The 20,294-nt window shown below is 41.8% G+C and overlaps 1 protein-coding gene across 1 annotated transcript in view; it reads left to right on the top strand.

The window, feature by feature from the left end:
* The window catches only part of FREM3 (FRAS1 related extracellular matrix 3), a 68,778-nt gene extending 49,224 nt beyond the window's left edge, over positions 1 to 19,554 (top strand). Inside the window, exons 9-24 of the mRNA XM_010310180.2 lie at positions 816 to 1,013; positions 1,602 to 1,766; positions 2,723 to 2,905; positions 4,509 to 4,639; positions 6,051 to 6,209; positions 7,481 to 7,784; positions 9,779 to 9,910; positions 10,201 to 10,532; positions 12,005 to 12,197; positions 12,966 to 13,070; positions 13,325 to 13,452; positions 14,381 to 14,515; positions 16,403 to 16,529; positions 17,583 to 17,770; positions 17,857 to 18,003; positions 18,788 to 19,554. Coding sequence (XP_010308482.2) covers positions 816 to 1,013; positions 1,602 to 1,766; positions 2,723 to 2,905; positions 4,509 to 4,639; positions 6,051 to 6,209; positions 7,481 to 7,784; positions 9,779 to 9,910; positions 10,201 to 10,532; positions 12,005 to 12,197; positions 12,966 to 13,070; positions 13,325 to 13,452; positions 14,381 to 14,515; positions 16,403 to 16,529; positions 17,583 to 17,770; positions 17,857 to 18,003; positions 18,788 to 19,321 — 3,161 coding nt within the window. The 3' untranslated portion in view covers positions 19,322 to 19,554. The remainder of the gene's footprint in view (positions 1 to 815; positions 1,014 to 1,601; positions 1,767 to 2,722; positions 2,906 to 4,508; positions 4,640 to 6,050; positions 6,210 to 7,480; positions 7,785 to 9,778; positions 9,911 to 10,200; positions 10,533 to 12,004; positions 12,198 to 12,965; positions 13,071 to 13,324; positions 13,453 to 14,380; positions 14,516 to 16,402; positions 16,530 to 17,582; positions 17,771 to 17,856; positions 18,004 to 18,787) is intronic.
* Positions 19,555 to 20,294: the final 740 nt, after the last annotated feature.

The following is a 20,294-nucleotide window of genomic DNA, read 5'->3' as shown; positions in this document are numbered from 1 at the left end:
CAAAAATTGTAATGAGCTAAGTTTTTCAAATAACTATGCAGATATTGATGCTCATGCTATTGCACGAAGCTGTAACTGTGTTGTCTATTCTGGGGGAGCATCAAGGGGGCAGAAGCAAAGGTAGGTGTAAAACTTTCAAAGTAAACAACAGTCAACACAGCATCATTTAGAGGTTCTCCAGCACTTGGTAAATAAACCAAGCTGACTCTGAGCAGTGTCAGGTTTCTGTAAATTTACTGCACTTCAAACACTTGAAGTTATATTGTTTTAGAAAGCTCGTTGTCAAACAGTACTCTGAGGAGTAGTCACTGTTTCACTGTGAAATACTCACTTGTTGAAGGCGGTGCAAAGTATGATACTTCTCCAGTGGAGATGGAATTGTGGTCATCACCCCTTTTTGCCCTTGTGGTATCGTACACTTACTTTCTCTCTGCATCACAGGTAAAAGAGACTGCTGTATAGAAAATAATCCCCCAGCTCAGAAATGGGTCAAATGAGCCATTTTTTAAAAATGGTTTTAGAAAATTCGACAAGTCTTAGCTACTGTGAGAAAACTGGTGACAGAATTAATACTAAGTTGGCCATTAGTTGCTGTAGACCAGGAGTATATTTGAATTAATCTAAATTAAAAATCTGTGTTTAAAAAGCATGTGTAAATCTGAACCTTCTTCAGTTTATTGAAAAGGTTTAGCAAATCAAATGCCAAGTAAAAAAAAATTTCTTTTTTTTTTTTTTTTTAAACCACAGAATGTGGTTAACATTTTTGCCCATGAATGAGGGTCCTTTTCAACTTACATAACATGTTCTGTTGTCAGTACCCAAAGTCCAGTTCAAAGAACCAATGTACCTGGCAAATGAAAAGGATGAGCAGCTGGTGGCCCTCATTTATCGAAGCGGGGACATTAACCATAAATCCACAGTGCGTTGCTATACTCGCCAGGGTTCTGCCCAAGTTATGATGGACTACAAGGAGAGGCCAAATACAGATGATTCTGTAGTGGTGTTTCTCCCAGGTAAGCTTTTCCCGTTGGAATTTGAAAATCATGTGTTACTTTTGTTGACAAGTAATCTGATGGTAAATAAGAGCGAGACCTCAAGGGCATTCTGGGAGTTGTTATACCAGTTGAGCTCCTTTGGATGAGGAAGGTGGCACAGGACTATTTAACAAATAGTTTTGTGACTATGAAAGCAGCACTTTCAAAGATTTTTATGGCTGAAGTCGGACAATAAAGAATTTGGTAATATTGGCCATCCTTTGCTACGCTCTTGAGCATAGCAATTGTTCAGGAGAACAAGCAGGAATAATACTGACACAGTGCCTTCAGCAGAGGAGAGTCAGAGCAGCAGATTCTTTGCCAGACAACACCCTGCTGAATGCTGCACAGGATGCTGCTTAGTTCCCGTTGTGGCAGAGTCATGGGATTGACTCAAACACAACAAAAAAAATGAAGTGTGCCAGTCAGCACTAGTCTCTGCTTCCATGTTCTTGAGACTGTCTTTTCTATGGCAAGCCTGGAAATCCTGTGGGGATTTTGTTCTTTTGTTTTTATCTTGGTCTTTTGTGCTCCTATGAAGATAGTATCTTGTTCTTGCTTCTGCAGGAGAAAGTGAGAAGCCCTGTGTGGTAACTCTGGAGGATGATGTAATTTATGAGGAGGAGGAGGAATTCAGATTGGTGCTTGGAACACCAAAAAGTAATTCTACTTTTGGTGCTTCCACTGGGGATCAGAAAGAGACCGTGATCAAGATTAAGGATGAAGAAGACAGTGAGTTTTATGTTAATTGTTGATCATATATGTAGCTGCAAACAGGAAGATGGGACTAATTCCATTCAGTGTTTGGTTCAAGAGTTCTCAAAGTACCTAGTACGAAGTTTTTCAAAAAACAGTGAAGTATTTTATGTTTTGAATTTGCACCTTTTTAACTTATTCTGAATGCATCACTGGCTCTGCCTTTTGTGAGATAATGGGAAGAGAAATTATCTTGTCTCTTTCCGTTCCATTATTGCCCTATATGTGTTGCATTGATAAGAGTATCAGAAATTCGACTAAGTTGAAAGAATCATGGATGCCTTGGGTCAAATTCATAAAACTTTCAGGAATATAATAGGGACTTTTATGTACAGATTGTACAGATTATGCATCTGAAAATGTCAAATGGCATGTGTAAAAAAAAAATCAACCAAACAAAAAAAACCCCCAACAACAACAAAACAAAATAAACAAAAACCCTCAAACAAACAAAAAACTCTAATTGGTAATGCTGTAAAATGGACTCCTTACAAGTCATAGAAAGTCATTTAAGAAAAACAGATTTATCCCATACCTTTGGCAAGGCATTAGAATAAACAACTTATAAAAGTAACTGCTTTCTTCAAAAGCTAAACGTATTTTATTTCTAAATATTCCACTCTAGACTCTGCTAAAGCAAACACCAGGGGACCAGCTATTCTCCTTTAAGTAATAGCCACAAACTTCTATCTGAATTCTAGTTTCCAAAATATTTCACTTCAGTCATTCCACACAGCAATCAATAAACCAAATAAATTAATAGCCAGACAATCACTTTGAATTTTCAGGTTTGTTATGGCCTTCTCATTTCCTTTGGACTCTCCACTCTCAGATGAGGTATTTGCACTTGGTCTAGTTGACATGAGTAAATTATTTTTATTTTTTTATTTAATGTTCAGGGGTTTGTTGTGCTTTTTTTTTTCCTCATCTAGAACCAGTGATTAAATTCTTTGAAATAAAACACAGCATTAAGGAGCCTCAGGAACCTGGAGAAATTGCACTGGTAAGAATCCATGTTGTACGCCTCGGCGATAGCTCCAAAGTATCTATTGCCAGAGTGCACACCAAGGATGGCTCTGCCACTGCAGGGGAAGACTACAATCCAATGTCAGAAGGTAAGGGCTTCATGGGGTGTGGGGATGGGAAACATCAGTTTGGAAAGTGCCTTCCTGCAAATGAATGCTGGACAGGGAGCTGAATTCTTGTTTTGATAACCAAATGGCAAGTACTATACTTTAGACGCAGAGTTTCTGCTTCATTTTGTGTGTTTTGGAATAGGAGATTTGAGTGTTGTCTATTTTTGTTTTTCTCCAAGTTAATTATGAGACCTGTAAGAGACTGTATTAGCATTGGATTGGACATGAGATCCTGTTTGCTCTGGGCTACTTTGAATTTCCTGACCTGGAATGCAAACTCAGGATTTCTTCATAAGAATGAAAGTTCAGTCTAGCTCAAGTTGTTATCTACCCGAGTCATGTGTTTGAGCAGAATTTAGTTCTTGAGCTTTGTCTTCAGGTCCCCTGAGGTGGCAGAGGGTTGGGATATTGTTATGATAGCTTAAAATGATACAGGAATATGCTCAAATTCCTGATTCTGCTAATTTAAGGCAATTGTCTAGATTTATTCTGCTTTCATCATCCTGCAGAATGGAAGAAAAATCTGCCCTCAGTGCTTACAGTAAGGAGTTGCCAGTGGTATGGGATGTTTTTCGTAGAAAAGCTCACTCCTGGGAGCTGGCACCCAGGTCCCCCGTGTCCCAGGAGAGAGTCCAAAGCTCAAGGTTACAGACCCATGTTCTCTTTCTGTGACACACTGCATTTCAATCTGCTTTACTCATAGAGACATGGTTTGGATGGATTGTCACCCTCACAGGAACAGTTTATAGTCTGGTGGTTATGCGGACTCCCTAGGGGAGTAACTTTTCTACAGTATCTTCTGGGGAGGTATGACCTTGAATACAATTAAAGTAAAATGAATAAACAAGGTCTCTCATTTCTTGAGTATTTGTGCTATTGACTGGGCTGGTGTCAGAAAAATGGGTACCGCTTCCTCCTGACTTCTAGCAAGAAATAGCGATCCCCAGTTGGTTTCTGGAGGAAGGACCACAGATGCCTATTTCTAGTAGACCGTTCTTGTCTTGGGATTTCATGTAGATGAACATGTCTCCTAAAGACCCAATGCCAAGTATGTTGACTTTTCAGCTCGAAGTGAGGTGTTTTGGATCCTGCTTAAATATGCATTGCAAATGGAGCTTTAGGCTGTATCCACGCTGGTATAATAATGTACCTGAGATGATTCCTTGGCATGCAGACCCACTCTGTTGAACTTTGTTTGCCACTGAAGCAGGATGTCTGCATGCAAACTGCCTCCCTGGCCCACACTAATTCTGAACTGTGTCCAGAAATTGTTTGGAAGAAAGCTAGTTGGCTTGGCACGCAATCATGTCACGTTATTATGTTTTGATATTATTTTAAGTCTTTCAACAAGTTATCTGTATCAACTTGTATTTATTTTTTCTGTCCAGCAAAAGTGGGTTAGTTTTATTTGGTCATTGTGCTGAAGAACAGATAGTAACAGCTCAGTCTACTACTACATTTTACTTAGAGCAAACCCATGTTATTGCAACAGAATACATTACCTTGAATGCAAAATTGATGAAGAAAACAATTGTTTGGCTCTTGATTTTGCATTAATTTGTTGTTTGTATTTTTTAACCAGATATTGAATTCAGAGAAGAAGAAACCGAGCATTTTGTTGAAGTAGAGATTCTGTATGATGGCATAAGAGAAATGAGAGAAACGTTTACTGTCCACCTGCAAGCTGATGAGAACATGGTAGCAGAGACACAGGTAACCATTGTTAACAACAAAAGTTGCCATTTGTAATGATATTTTTTATTTATATAAAAACATCTAAAAAGCCACGTACTCACAGCATGCTTTCCAGTCTGGTATTCATATGCTCCTGTGGTTAGTTTGGTGCATAGCTGTCTAAATAGTGGTATAAATTAGCTGTAAATTCACACACTTTGAACAAAGTCTAGAAGCGTTGAATTACAAATTTTATGTGTGACCTGCTATATGCTTCACAGAGAGTTTGGCAGTGGTGAGCTCTCTCATTCTTTCCAAGTCATTGGTATACATCTTAGGAAAATATAGTGCACTAACTGGCTTGTAGAAACCTGTTCTGACTTTTCCCATTAGAGATGATGAAAAGTATCAAAAGATTTAAAGACATAAAAAAGAGAAAGCAAGAAGCTGTGATTGGCAGTTTTTGTTTGTACTAATAATGTATCTGGTTGCTACCAGACCCAGTACAATGGAGAGACTGTGTTGGTCCCTCTCTAAACATGTGTGAAGAGATGTAATTTGACTCAAACAGTAGCAACTTCTCACTGCAATGCTATATAAAATAAATTACTAGACGCGGAGAAACTATGGCCCTGGGATCCATTACATCATGTATATTATACCTCGATAAATTTGTAGGCCGCTATTTTAAAAACAGAGGCTCTAAAATTAACACACAGTCTTTATACTTAAGCTGGTAAAAGCCTAAACTGGCTGTCAAGTGAGATCAAATTGATGTGTAGGCTGAAACTACTACATGGTCTCTGGAATTAGTTTAGGAGAGTTTGGGGGTTCATTTTTGTATTTTATGTTTGTGGTAAGGTTTTGGGAGGGTCAGGAATGAAGTTGAGCATGGGAAAATGAGGAGGAAAGGTGGTGTTTTAATGTTTGTCTTTGTTTCTTACTACCCAAATCTACTTTAATTGACAATAAATTAAATTAATTTTCCCCAAGTTTAGTGCGTTTTGCCAGGTAGAGTAATTGGTAAACCATCTCCCTGTCTTTAGCTGCACCCATGAGCTTTCTCATCCTATTTCCTCCTGCTGCCATGCTGAAGATGGGGAGTGAGTGAGCAGCTGGGTGGATGTTTGACTGTTTGCCAAGGCTAAGGTGTTTGGTTTTTTTAAAGAAAAATTGGATTATTTTTATTTCCCTTTTCCTAGTGTCTGGGGAATTAATTCTTCCTTAATTTTTAGCTAGTTGCTGGTGAAGAGGTTTTAAGTGGAAAACCATTAAAAACCACTGAGGATTGAATCTTTTTTAACACAAGTCACCATTTTATCAAAGAATCCTGGGTAAAACCAGAATGAGCTTGGTGGCAGAAATTAAGTTGCAGGCACTACTACTTCTCCTTCTCCCTCCATTCTTTATTTTCAGCAGCATACATAACCTTTTCTCTCTCTCAACTCAGATGAGTAAAGCCATTGTGTACATAGAAGAAATGGACAGTGTTGCAGATGTGACATTTCCAGCTGTGCCCCAGGTGGTCTCGCTTCTGATGTATGATGATACTGCTAAAAGCAAAGAGAATCCACACCCTCCAAGTGGCTATCCTGTTGTCTGTGTAACGGTAAGGCTTGTTTCTGCATGCTTTTTTCCAACTTACTCGTTCTATGCTCTGGACCATCTAAGAAAATTGAAACAGTATTAAATTCTGGAAAATGATGACTGAACACAGCAGATTGTTACTGTGTCAGAGGCACTTGCCAAAGTCTTTCTGCTGACCTAACTTCGAGAAAGAGAGCTTCCAAGAGACGGTCAATAAAACTCCTAACCTGTGACAGCTCTCTCTGCAGTGAGTGTTTCCTGCAGACCTAAATAGGTCTTTAGTACTGGGCTGTGCTGCCAAACCAATAACCAGTTCCAGGGGATGACTGGGACACACGGAATTGGGGCCGGAAAAATAGCTATTCCTAAACCCAAAGCTGAGCAGACAGTAAGGTGAGGAGGAGATAAGTCCTGCCCAAAAAAAGGTTTGTGGATGGGCCATACAGAGCTTTCCAGAAACAGTCCACATCGTGGGCTTTGTGAGCAGAGCTGTGCCATGAGCGGCTGAGCAGCAGATTTTACCAAAGTTGACTGAACAGCCTCTGGTGTCAGCCATCTGTCATCTGCAGGAGACTGCTCTCCCAGACAGACCTGGCAGAGGGACACGTGCTTGTGTGCCTGCTGCTTCTGTGTAAAGTCAGGTGTTTTAAACTGTTCATTAAGGATGATTTTGAGAAGGAAAAAAAAAAAAAAGCTGCATTTTTGCACTAGCAAAAAACACGCATGCATCTTCACTCCTGCTTGATTGTGTTGTGGGAGCAGCAACAGACTGCTGGGGAGGGTGCAGGTGTAACTTGCTAGCTCTTTGCTGGGGATGTATAAATTCAGGCCATTCATTTTGTGTTTCTAACGGTTTCTAATTACAGTGGTTTCACACTGGGATTTTTTCAAGCTAGGGTGTCTGAATTTGGGACAACTGACTTCGATGTTGTCAAATAAGAATTCAGTTTTTTGGAGTTAGCACTAGCATTTTCCAGGTTTGCATGATCAGAGGTGACACATGGGTTGTAACAACAACTCACTGCTATCTGGGGTTTGGTTTTTTGTTTGCTTGTTCTTGTGTTTAATTTAAAAAGCCCCATGGCATTCATTCATATCCTTTCAACTATTGTTGAAAAATAATATAATGTTGAAAAATAAAATAATGTGCCTGCATAAAGGTCTTGTCTTGCTGATACAGTTTTAGTAATAAGCACAGTACCGTTAGAATAATGCTTAACAGTTTGCTTGCTTGGAGCAGGTATAGGTAAGAATAGATAACCCTCTTTATTTTGGGTAAATGCCAACCCATAGGCATGCAATCCCAAGTATTCAGACTACGACAAAACCGGATCCATCTGCGCCACAGAAAACATCAATGATACTCTGACCCTGTACCGCTGGCTTGTCAGTGCTCCAAGTGGGAGTGATGGTGTCACCAGCCCAATGAGGGAAGTGGACTCCAACACTTTTTTTACCAGCACCAAATCCATCTCCCTGGACTCTATATACTTCCAGGCAGGCTCCAGGCTTCAGTGTGCAGCTCGAGCTATGAATGCCAATGGTGATGCAGGTCTGGAGCTGCTAAGTCCAATTTATACAGTAAACAGAGAGGAAGGTAAGTTGTTAATGATGGGAATTAGGTAGCCTTTCTTGGGAAAAGCTGATGGTGGTCTGCTATGGGGTGTTTTGTTTTAGGGCATTAGTCCTCGTATGTTAGTTAATTTTTTTTTCATACACATACGAGACTGTTGCTAGTGAAAGGCAAAAGCATCTTGTAATTGTCTCATCAGCTCTGGTATTTCAAGAGTTTGTGTCCATCATAGGTCATGTGTAAAAGATTGGTGGGTGCATTGTGATAATGATTTTTTACACCTAATTTGACTAGTGATTAGAGCAGAATTTGACCTCCCCAGTCTTGAGTCCTTTGCTTTTCTCCATATACATATTTCAAATACACCTCTGTTTCCATGTGGTTTTAGTTTAAACAACACAGCTACTGACACTGAGAGCAGGTTATAGGTGTATTGAATTTGCTGTTGTCTAAAGACCTGTAGCATAAAGACAGTTAAAATATAGGTGCTGGAAAAGGGTGGGGGCATGGAATCCATGTGGAAATTCAGATATTACAGCACTGCATGCATAACTCTGCTGAGAACTTAGGCTATGCCTCAGAAGGTAAGGGGACGTCCTAATTCTGGGTATTGCCCATGTCCCTCAGGTTTCTTAACTGCGATCCATATCTAGATGTGTATGTCTAATCTATCACTTTTCCTCAGAAATCTGGATGAGGAAAATGCGTCTTGTGGCTCAATCAGTTGACTAGAGCAGTTACCTGGGAGTTACTTTAAAGTCCTGTTCTGCCCAAATTAAAGTAGGAGCCTGACTTTACTACATCTTGGGATTCAATGGGCCAAAATGTTGGGTTCTAGGGGATGACTCTTCTCTGTCTCTTCAGACTAAAATGTTTCATTTAAGCTCTATAATTAAATACTCACTGGGTGAGAGAAGTACTAGCTCACCGACTATGCAAGTGGGTGATGCTGTGCTTCCTCAGCTCTCTGTTTTGTGCAGTTCAGTCCTTCTTCTACATCTCCTCTACTACATGGAGTCTTTCACCTCTATCTCCTCCTGGCGCAGTGCAAAATGCCTGGGTAGGATTGAACTATGTGGGAAGAACTGAAAAAGTTTTGTATTACCAGGGCATCTGTGATGGTCGTGTTGTTGACAGGCCACTGCCACTACAAGATGAGGCAAGGCTTGTTGATAGAGGTAGCATTTTCTGTTAAGATCACAAGTTGAGGAAGGAAGGAAACCTTTTGGGCTTGTAATCCAGACTGAAATCTGTCAAGGTTTTAGGCAGTTGTGTACATGCTCAGTGGCTGAAAAGTCTCCCTTGAGACTTTCCATCTTTAGGAAGTTAGGCAGTAGCCTGTGAAGTTTTCAAGATTCCCTGAGGCTCCCAAGTGTTAGATTTATAGGTCTAAAGTGGCCATTATGCACCATACCTCCTCTGTGGACTTACTGCTATGCTCCTAAAGTGACAGTTCTTTGTATAATTTAACTGGAAATGATCTTTGCCTCAGTCATACACAGAAAAAGAAACTGAAATAGCTCTCCAGTGTAAATGGTGGGCCCTGCAGAACAGCTCAAACTGCCCCTATATATTTTAGTTAGCTGTTGTCTGCAAGATGTTGGCTCCCTTCAGACAACCTTTTTTTTTTTGTGGCAAGAGCTCAGGTGTGGTTGTAAACCACCCTGCTCTTCACCTGAGTAAGTGATGGCTGCCAGGCTAAATGCAGGTGTAAAGTTGCCATCTCCCCATTTCTAGGGAAGAACAAATCCTTGTCAGGAAGAGGTCAGGTTCCTCAGCTGCTGCTGGGCATTGAAGGGTTTCCATACTTCTGCCCTTGCCTCTCTGGGAAAGGACCTCTTGGCCCTAGGAGTTAGACCAGGCAGCAGGGGAAGAGCTGTGAGGAGCTCCCTAATTAGCCCGTCAACATTTTTGCATTTTTCTGACCCAGCTCCATGGACAGATATCTCCAAGCTGCTCAACACAGATATGACACGTTTTAGCAGGCATCTCACAACCTGTCTTTCCCCTTTGCTCAGGTCTTTGCCAGCCTCGCACCCCAGGAACAGTAGGAGCAGAACCTTTCTCAGCTAAAATTCACTACACGGGTCCAGATGATCCTGACCATCCCAATCTGATCCGACTAACAGTCACAATGCCCCATATGGACGGTAAGCATCAAGTGGTGAGAGTAACCACTTCATTAACATAGGCTGCTTTGGACTTTTCCTCTCCCACAGGTTTGTCTCCACATTTGTTTGCTGCATTGTGGCAGAACCACAAATAAACCACAAATGAACAACTTGCCAATTGCAATGTTAAAGTATGGACGAAACATTGGGCATCCTTAGCTCCTGTGTTCCCAGACTCCAGCTCTAAATGTTCACAAGCAGTTAATGAATATTTTGTTTGCTCTTTTCCATTCAGGCTGTTAATGGGTCATGTGACATTTATGTTTTAGGAATGCTGCCAGTTATCTCCACGCGCCCCTTATCCAACTTTGAGCTAATGCTTAGCCCAGACGGCACTCGTGTGGGACACCACAAGTGCTCCAACCTACTGGACTACAATGAGATCCAGACTAAACATGGGTTTATTACAGAGGAAACTAAGAACCCCAAAGTGATTGGAGAAACATCACCTTACCAGTACAGCAGTGCTCTGCGATCCGCCAAAACCTTGCGTTTCTACGAGAACCTCAACCTTGAGGCTTGCCTTTGGGAGTTCCACAGTTACTACGATATGTCTGAGCTACTGACGGACTGCAGTGGCTCCATTGGCACAGATGGGCAGGTATGTGCCACTGAGCCACCTTCCTCTCTCAACAGGAGGCTGTGGAAGCACAAGTCCAACCGAAAGTGTTACTAAGGATTGCACGAGAATGGATTTAGTCACTTTGCAGGCAGTTTGATACGTGTTCACTTAGCACAAATGTTTTTAGAAGTACAGATTTGTTCCTTTGCACTGTATTTCTGTGCACAGCCATAATTCATCTTCCTGGTAATTGAGCGCAGCCTACTGCATTGATGTTGCTCCTAGTGTGGATTTTAGAAACTCTGCTTTTTTGACTCAAAGAGCTTTTCCAAACTGTGTACGTGCTTGTGCTATCACCCAAAGCCTGTGTAGCAGCATATTTGAAGAGGTGGCTATGATTTTATTGCCTTATAGAAGTAAACCATAAGTATAAAGTATGTTGTTGACCCTGGAAGTGTGTTCTAAGGCTGCAGAAAAATATGCTTTTTTACAAAAAAAAAGCAACAAAACCACTCTTTTAATTAGAAGCTGTGATTTAGGCTTACAGTGTGTGGGCTTTAGGCAGAGTTGTCAGGTAGGTGAGATTTTATAAACAGAAGCTTGGTTGATAAGGAACAAACAAAAAAAAGTTTACCCAAAATATGAGTTTTCCACATACTTTTCCTGAGTAAAACAGGCTATCGTTCCAAGTCTTTGATATGGATTAGACCAACATTGATCACAGAGCAGTCACAGTGGCTTCCTTGTGTGGTGTCTGACAGCACATTGCATTTCCTTGGAAAATAACCCAATGCACAGGCGCCCTGCAGCAATTGCACTTAAATTAGAGGGAATTCCAGGGGCTGTAGAGCCTCTGTGCTGACTCTGCCTTGTATCAGCCTTGGCTCAGCAGCTTGATGCTTTCCTGTTCCATAGGTGCTCAGCTGATGCTCAGTGACCAAAGAAGATTTAGTTACTAATTATCTGCTTGGCTGCCCATTCTGGTTGCTTGTTGGTTGCTTGGTAGAGACACCTCCATAACTCAGGGTATAGTTTTAAACTGCAGTGTTTCAGGGTATCATAATCGATACAGTTCAATCTGTTGTAGAGGTAGGTGTTACTTACAGGACTCGTTTGTAAATTTGTGTTTGATTTCTGAATGCCTAAGGAATCTGGTGGTTCTGATCTGGAATTTTAATTTAGGCCACCATCAATTTCTATGGAGTTTGTTTTGAAGGCTTTTTTTAAAAAAAGAAATAAATCCAAAGTAAAACAAAATCTTAGATGGTCCTTATTTTTGAGAGGTACAAACTCTGCTATGTTAAATTGGCAAAGATTTGGGGACACTATCAAGTGAGGTGGTTTGCAGCACCTGAAATAATAGCGATGTCAGTAACAAATGAAAAATATTTCCGTGCAGTTTATTTTTTTGCTTAGGTTTAAAGAGTGCAGTTCATGAGAACACAAGGTTGGCAGTGAAAGCAATTTTGTTCAGGTTGCATGCAGTAACCCGGTACCTCGATGTTTTTCAGGTCTTAAATCTGGTGCAGTCGTATGTAACTCTGCGGGTGCCTCTCTATGTCTCCTATGTCTTCCACTCCCCTGCTGCCATTGGTGGCTGGCAACATTTTGATTTGCAGTCCGAACTGCGACTCACCTTTGTGTACAGCACGGCTATCCTGTGGAAAGATGGGATAGGCAGCCCTCCTGAATCAGAGCTCCAAGGTGAGCTGTTTCAGATGCCATCATTTTTACACTCCATCCTATTCAATGTTCTGATGATGGGAGTCATGTGGTCGATAACTTGTTGCTTTTTAGCCTTGAGAATCTCAAAAGCAGTAACAGCATGCTGACTCCTCAGTTAAAGCACCCACCCAAAGGACAATTATGTTTGGTTTTTAATGTGTATGTTACTAAACTAGATATTTTGAATCTTCCCTCAACTGCATGCTGCTTTTAAGCTGTAAAAACCGAGATACATTAACGCACAGACCAACTCTAAAGTAGACATTCTTATGGAGAGATAGACTCCTGTGCTGAATGGTACACAGTTACGGGGCAATGGAAGCACTTACATAGCCCTGTGCAGGGGAAGTGCCTGCAAAAGGGACCTTACTAGAGTGAGCAGCCTTGGTGTCTGTGTGACAAAAAGTCTCACACCCCTTCTTTCTCTTGCCTGCACTCTGTTGTATCACCATATGTGGATATACTTCAGGTAAGTCTGGTGTTGTGTCAGCAAAAGGGACAAAAAAAAAATCTGCCTTAATTGATTGAACCATTAGCAGGTGTAAATGAGTGCATTTCTTCTGAAGTTGGTGGGTTTGGAGATCTGTCTCAAAACAATCAATGTGACAGGGTTTAATATCCGTAAAGAGCACCAGGGTTTAGGTGAATGTTTCAGATCTCCAGATGCAGAAAATATATGAAGAGCCTTCCTTTAGAAATACAGTCGGGAAATGGTGGTGGTAAAATCATTGGCTTTTGCCTCCCTAGGCTCACTTTATCCCACGAGTATGCGGATCAATGATGAAGGACGGCTAGTGGTGAACTTCCGAACGGAGATTCGTTTCCGGGGCCAGCTGGTGATGTCCCACCCAGGTACGTACCAGCCTGTCCACCTCTGAGAGCCAGAGTACCTGTAGTGGTGTCTACCTGGCAGAAGAGAAAGATATCGCAGTAAAGGGTCTGTCTTGGTGTAGAAGGAGATTCAGCAACTGAGGCACTTCCTTTTCTGGGCCGTAAGTTAATTTCTTTCCAATCTCTTGCTTTTTTGCTTTTGTGTGTTGATTTTATACCATGCCAGGCATCAGTGTTAATTATCGCAAATTATAATTTGTGTTTTATTCTTTCAGGAACATCTCTAGTATCAATGGTGATGTCTGCTGACCACCCTGGCCTCACGTTTACGCTCAGTCTGTTACGAAGTGAGCCGACCTTCCACCAGCCTGTGCAGCAGTGGAGTTTTATCTCCGACTTTGCTGTGAGTTTGCATTCAGACTTGAATTTAGGGAAGCAAAGGGAATATCAGTTTTTAATGTACTTTCCATGCAGTCATCAGCACTCTAAGATCAGTGAGCATCAACTCATTTGGATGCAGTCATGTGTTTTCATTACACAATGAGCAGTCAGAAGTCCCTGGTGTCCCTGGAGCTTGAGTCCAGAGGCCTGAACCTGTGCTCCTGCTAGCCGGCACCATTCACTGAGCAGGCCAGTGCTGGAGCTGTGGGCCTCTCTTGAAGAATTTGTCTTAACATTATCTCCCTTGGCATTGCGAGGAAATTGTGATCGAGGAGTTCCTGCCGCTGCTGTGAGAAGCTGGATTTTTCCCCACCTGTGGCAAAGCTGCTTGGCTCCTGCTGAACTCAGGAGTGGGTGGGAACTACTGTGGCCCCAAAGCCTGTGCCTCTAATATGGCAGAAGAGGCTTGCTTAAAAGTGTCTTGCTTCTGTGAGAGGGACACAGCGCAGTTACTCAGCTCTTGCTGAGCTGGCAGGAAAGGAGCCATTTGCATTCACTAAAAATCCAGCCAAAATCATCTTCTCTTCAGAGAGATTTACTATGTTAGATTTGGACATTGACATGTTTGATGTCACCGCCACCACCGCAGCAATGTCAGTCCCTCAAAGGCCTGATCGTAGATATTCTCTATTAGTCCTCGTTTTACAGAGGAGTAGAGGAGAGACAGCGTGTGTCAGTGCCTTGCCTATGCTGCTGAAGTGCACCGACGGTGTTGGTGCCCGCACTTCCTGCATGAGGTACAGCAGTGTGATCGCAAACAGCAATGTCCAAGTTTGTGAAAGTGTCTAGGATGCTGCTGGGAATTCAGCTTCACCTTGGGGGCAATGTGAGCTGAAAAAGCGCTGTTCAGAGACTCGGGAGAGACGCTCATTTCTCTAAACTTTTTGCAGGTACGAGATTACTCAGGTACTTACACTGTGAAATTCATCCCTTGCACTGCTGTGCCTGGTCAGCAATATGCCCTTCCTGTCATCTGCAACCCACAGGACCCAATTGCATTTGATATGGACATCAGGTTCCAACAGGTACACCATTTTACTTAGGACTTACACATTTTTCCGTGAAGCCTCATGGGTAAAACCAGCCAAAAAGCAAATTCAGGCTGAAATGCAGGTGTTCTGTAACCACTGAAAGAGACGTTCTGGCATAGGCCATCCAGTACCAGTTTTCAAGAGAAAATTGTGGAGTATTTCAGATGGCTTCAGAAGGCGTTTTACCGTGCTTGTAGATTGCTCTAGATCTCATCTTCTCAGGTGAGATAAAATCAAACTGATTTTTTTTCCCCCATTAATTAAAATCTTATTTGTCCATTTATTTACCTCATAGTCCAGCCTAGTCCCGAGTGCTTTGCTGCTTCTTTTCAGGAAGGCGGGGGCTGAAGGGGGGAAGGTATTTTAGTTCTAAGCAAGATTGTTTTCAAAAATAACTCACAGTCCTGAGGTTGATTTTTAAAACTGAGATTCAGTGTAATAGAATTGTATCTGGAGGATCTTTTTCTCAAGCAGTGGGAAACACTTCATTCAATGTTAGTGTGGCTTTGTGGCAATTTTCCTGTATGTATTAAAGAAAAAGAAAAAAAAAAAAAAAAGCAGCAGTGCACCAAGCAGCAGTAACTTACTATTGTAGACTGTTACAAAGACCAGATTTTCTCTTGCAGGTAACTTGAGGAACAACTTGAATAGCATTTGGAGACCAAGGGCTCTGAATTTGAGACTTAACTTCCAGTGAACATACCAAACTTCTTTTAAAAGTTCTTAGTATAACATTGCTCGTTCAGTCAATACACAACAAATGACCTGATTTCCCCCCCCACCCCCCCAAAGTACTGGATACCTCAGAGGCCTTGGCAGTGTCAGTGAGAGCTGTTCAGCCCTTTTGACCGTTAGAGCTGCTCTTCAGCCTTCTGCTTCATTATCCGGTTGCACGGCACATGCGGCAAGTGTGGAGACAGCTGTATTACATGCAAATTAACTGATTGTCTCAGTCTTGTTTGCTCAAAGGATTGGTGTTGAATTTAATTTAAAGATAATGCTTCAGCAATAGTCTTCCTGCTGCCACCTTATAACACAGGACGTCAGTGCTACACAGAAAGAGGAAAATGGTTTGATGAGGAAAGAAATAACTGGACTCGGGGTGGCATTTGCATATTAAGTTAATTTTGCACTTCTGTCTGTATAATCACATCGTTATGACTGTTACCCCTAGATGCTAGGTTTATTGTGGTCAACAAGATTAAATAGTGCCATGAGACAGTTTAGTTCTTTACCTTATTTCTGTGTTGGAGAGCCGTTTGCCCTCTGTTCCCCTCAGCATCTCCCTGCCATTATACGTGCGCAGCACTCCAGAGTGCCGGAGTCACAGGGCAGGCACCAGACCCGTGGCCCGGTGCCAGCGTCCTCCGTCCAAACGTGGGGGCTCCGCTGGGCTCCTGCAGCCACAAGGTGTTTGTGGTGGGGAAGGCAGAAAGGTGGTGACTGGGAGCGACCTACCATCGCACCAGCGGAGTTGACCGACTGGTGGGCAGCTCCTGTGTTGTCACCAGGTGTGGGCCACAGGCCAGGTTACTTTTCTGGGCAAGTTGCAGGCAGCTTCTAGGTCACGAGTTCTCCCAGTAACTTTTGCAAGTCTCACTGAAAAGATACCTTGCTGTCCTGTATCTGAAGAAACAGATGTCTTTTGCTGTTTTACTCTGCAACGTTGAAATAAAGCACTACAATTGTGTATTTTAATAGGTCATGATGAGAAGCACAACAGGAAGTTTATGTATGTATGTAGGAGGGATTCTTATAAATGCTGCGTACTGCTGAAAGGTTTGATTAGCATATCACTACTATGGCAATGGTGTATGATGACCATTGTAAAGGTACAACCAAGGCATTTTTTTGATCATTTAATTTCACTTTTCCCCACAGGTCAGTGACCCAGTGGCAGCAGAGTTCAGTCTAAATACTCAAATGTTTCTGCTGTCCAAAAAGGAGCTTTGGATATCTGATGGATCAATGGGATTTGGCGAAGGAGCTGATGTAGCCTTTACCAAAGGTAAAAAGCCAATTGCACATTCAGCGTATTACGAAAGCTAAACCCGAACCAACCAGCAAGAGCTGAATATGTATTTTACTAGTTTTATAACCCCTACATGGCCTATGTATTTCCACTGCAGAAAAGTAAAATACAGAAGCACTAAAATATGATGTAATTTAGTGTAATTTAAACAGGCTTTGGATCTGTTTATGGGCTGTGAGAGGAAAAGCATTCCAAATGTAAGTGCAGAATTTAGGTGCATATATCTGAAACTGCAGTTCTGAAAACCCTTGCTCAGTTACTGCATAATCACATATTCCCCTCTCTCTGGTTATTTTGTTTTGAAGCTGCCCACACTAGAACTTTTTGCCCCATTTTGAGGGGGCTAAGTAATTTCAGTGCTTAAGTTATTCTAGTCAGAAATGTAGGAATTGAATACTTGTACACCTGAAGCTCCTTGACTTGGTCATGCAGCTGTTCTCAATTGCAGGCAGGTTGCACAATAACTGCAGCTGGCTTCAGCCAAGCTGCTTAGACTCATTCTTGATTTTTATTTTTCACTTCTGGCCCGGGGCAGGTGCTCTCACACGCTGTACTCACTCACTGACTGGAGCTGTTACCGGGTTCCAAGGAAACTCCTGGTAATGGCAGTACTGGACCAGAAATAATTTTGGTTTTAATTGGTCCCTTATTTGAGTTATCAGTCTGAACCCCAAAGGTCCTGTTTATATCTTTATTTTGCTTGATATAATGCTATCAGGTTGGATAGTTTCTTATACGTGAATATGGGTTGCCCTCTAGTGAAGAGAAGGGAAAAGATTGCTTAAAAGAAGAGCTGTGCTGTAAGAACCACACATCAGTACGAATTGTAAGAGAAAATAAGACTAAGGCCCATGATAAGTTAGTAGTAACATCCACGGAACATCCTGTCTTCATGTGCAAAGGGAAGTACATATAAAGCTACATAATTCCTGTCCTGAGAATTTTTAACAGCAATGATTTGGTAATAACTTCATTTAATAATTCTAAGTTGACTGATATAATGCAAAATGTATTAATCTGCTTTACTAGGATCTGAAATCTATGGCCGAGTGATGGTGGATCCAGTTCAGAATCTTGGTGACTCCTTCAGCTGCAACATCGAGAAGGTGTTCCTTTGCACTGGCGCCGATGGGTACGTGCCCAAGTACAGCCCAGACAGTCAGGAATATGGATGCCTGGCTGACTCACCCTCCCTCTTGTACAGATTCAAGATCCTGGTACGTAAAAAAAGAGTTATGGTAGGATGCTTTTTTAGATCCCCGATTTCCATGTGAATCTGGAAATACTAACTTACTTACTTTAGGATAAAGCTCAACCTGAGACACAAGCGAGAGCTTTTGGAAACCTGGAGTTTCATGCCATGTTGGCAGCTGATCATGCAGATGCTTTTCCTCTAGTAAACCAGCCTGGTTCTGATGGTTTCAGCCTGTCATCTGCCCCACTCTTCGAGGTAAGTTGTCTGATAAGTATATCTCAGAAATTCTTTCATGCAAAAAGACACCTGGGGTGGAGAACAGAGCATGCAGGTACTCACAGCACTGTGTTAGTCAGTGACAGACTTCAGCAACACATTTACTTTGCTCCCTCTCCCTGCCAGTATAAAACAATGACAGCATTGCTTTGTAACCCTGAGCTATCCTTCTGCAGCTTTGCTGTTACTGCAGACTTGTACACCTGTGACTGGGAGCAGAAGGCACTGATTTAGCTCTTTAGTCACTGGGGGCCTTTTTACATAGGAGAAAACTACAAAATTAGACTTTATTTTCTTGCAACTAGAGGAAAAAAAAAAAAGGTAATTTGTTTGTATATGATAAGAAATAAAAAGAGAACTATACATCATGCTTTAAGTCAGATTAATTCAAATTCCTGAAGTGGGGTTTGGTTTTTTTTTGGTCCCCTGAAGTGGGGTTATTCTTGCCTAAATTAAGACTAGTGTTTTGTTAGGTAAATGCAGTAGCCTTTCTGCATTAACATTAGAAAGAAATAGGTTCTCTTAGAGCATAGTTTATCTGACCTACTTCAGCAGTCTGCATTAGGAAAAGATTAATCCTATCTCCAAGCGCCTATTTCTGCCCTTGATTTTAATTTTATTTGGCAGCAAACTTGGGACATCTGTCTGGATGAATCTGATGTTTGGTGTTTTCCAGCTTATAGTAAATGTGCGTGGGGAGGGGGTTGTTCTGGTTTGTTGGGTTTTTATTTGTTTGTTGTTGGTTGTTTTTTTTTTTTTTAAGGTGGCAGCTGGCCGAGAATGGTACATTCATACTATTTACACAGTCCGATCGAGGGAAAATGCACACAGGCACAATGGCAAAAGAAGTCTCGACTACCACCATGCGTTGTCCTCTGCTAAAGGAAAAGGTAGCACCACGGCCTTTAAACGCAGTAGAAGAGCCAACCCAGATGCCCCGGTCTTCATGCAAGACATGAGAGCAGATAAAAACAGGGGCACGAATATTCAGCATATTGTACTTGATCGTTCTGACAAAGCTGTCATCATCCAGAAAGAGGTGGTCTCAGCTGGTGTGCCACATCACAGGCCAGTCCTGGAAATCACAAGCAGGGACTCTGGAAATGGTATCATACCCGTTACCGGAGGTTTGGCAGGACTGCTGTTTCTGGTCTGCGCTGTGGTGGTAACTGGGTTTTTGTTGAAGCAGAGGAAACAGCCCTCTGCAGGGAAAAGCAAAGCGCCTGTCTCCCACTCCCACAGCAGCAGTGACACTATGGCTGCACGACACAGCAGTAGTGACAGCTCAGAAGTCTAGCCAATTTCTTGGGTGCTTGTCTTTTAACATGTAATTTCACCGAAAAAAAACCAGACTCAAATCTAGCTCTTGGCTGACTGGTTTGCACAGACAATTGGCTGCTCCGGTTCTAATGGTGTTCAGTTACATGTAATGGGCAGCTATTTCTGACAGGGTTGGTGTACTAGGCTCAAGAGTGAGTGAGTGACTGACTGACAGAACTCAAACTAGTACTCCATGAATGGGAGTTGATGCTTTTTGGGGGGGGTTTGTTTGTGGTTTTTTTTTAAAAAAAAACAAACCCTAGTTTTTCTTTAATCTTTCAAATATATGCAGCTGTAAATTGTGCCTTATAGCCACAATGAAAGGTTGGTGCTTAGGATGCTGGTTTTGGTAATACGTACACGGTATCTAGCTTTCATATAACTTTGGGGGGGGGGGCGATGGTGTTTTTTAAAAAAATAATTATTGCTGCAGAAAGAAGAAGGTAGTAGTATTAGAATGGAAGCTAAACCGTAGATGATTGTATTCTTTTAAATGAGTGATACCAACAGTTTCCTCTGAAATTTTAATGAGGACCTCAGACATATGGACAGCGGTGAGAGACTCACACAGGCTGTAATTGCAATTGTCTGCAAGGAGAGCATGCCATGTGATCAATGAGCATTAGCACTATATTGTAAAGCCACACTAGAAAGAGTATGTTAATGCTCAGGTGCTGGCATCAAGTGCTTTCAAACATGCTTGAAGAAGATTCTAGTACTTACTTCAAACACTACTGACTGCCCTCCCATATTGTACAATAATTGCTTATTTACCGTCCTTTGCTTGATATGGACATCACAGTATCAAAATACAGGCAAATACTTCTATAAGGTAGCTTACTTTGCCAGATGGCACTGGGGCAACACACTTGTATCATCTAGAGCAAATGCTTTGGTTTTTTTAACTTCCACTTGCAAGAAAATGTTCTCTAACTAGCTAGTAGGATGCC

Source organism: Balearica regulorum, chromosome 4, assembly GCF_011004875.1.
Source record: "Balearica regulorum gibbericeps isolate bBalReg1 chromosome 4, bBalReg1.pri, whole genome shotgun sequence".
NCBI classification, from domain to species: Eukaryota; Metazoa; Chordata; class Aves; order Gruiformes; family Gruidae; genus Balearica; species Balearica regulorum.
Note: the sequence above shows the minus strand (reverse complement) of the source record. Positions and strands in the feature narration are given on the sequence as shown.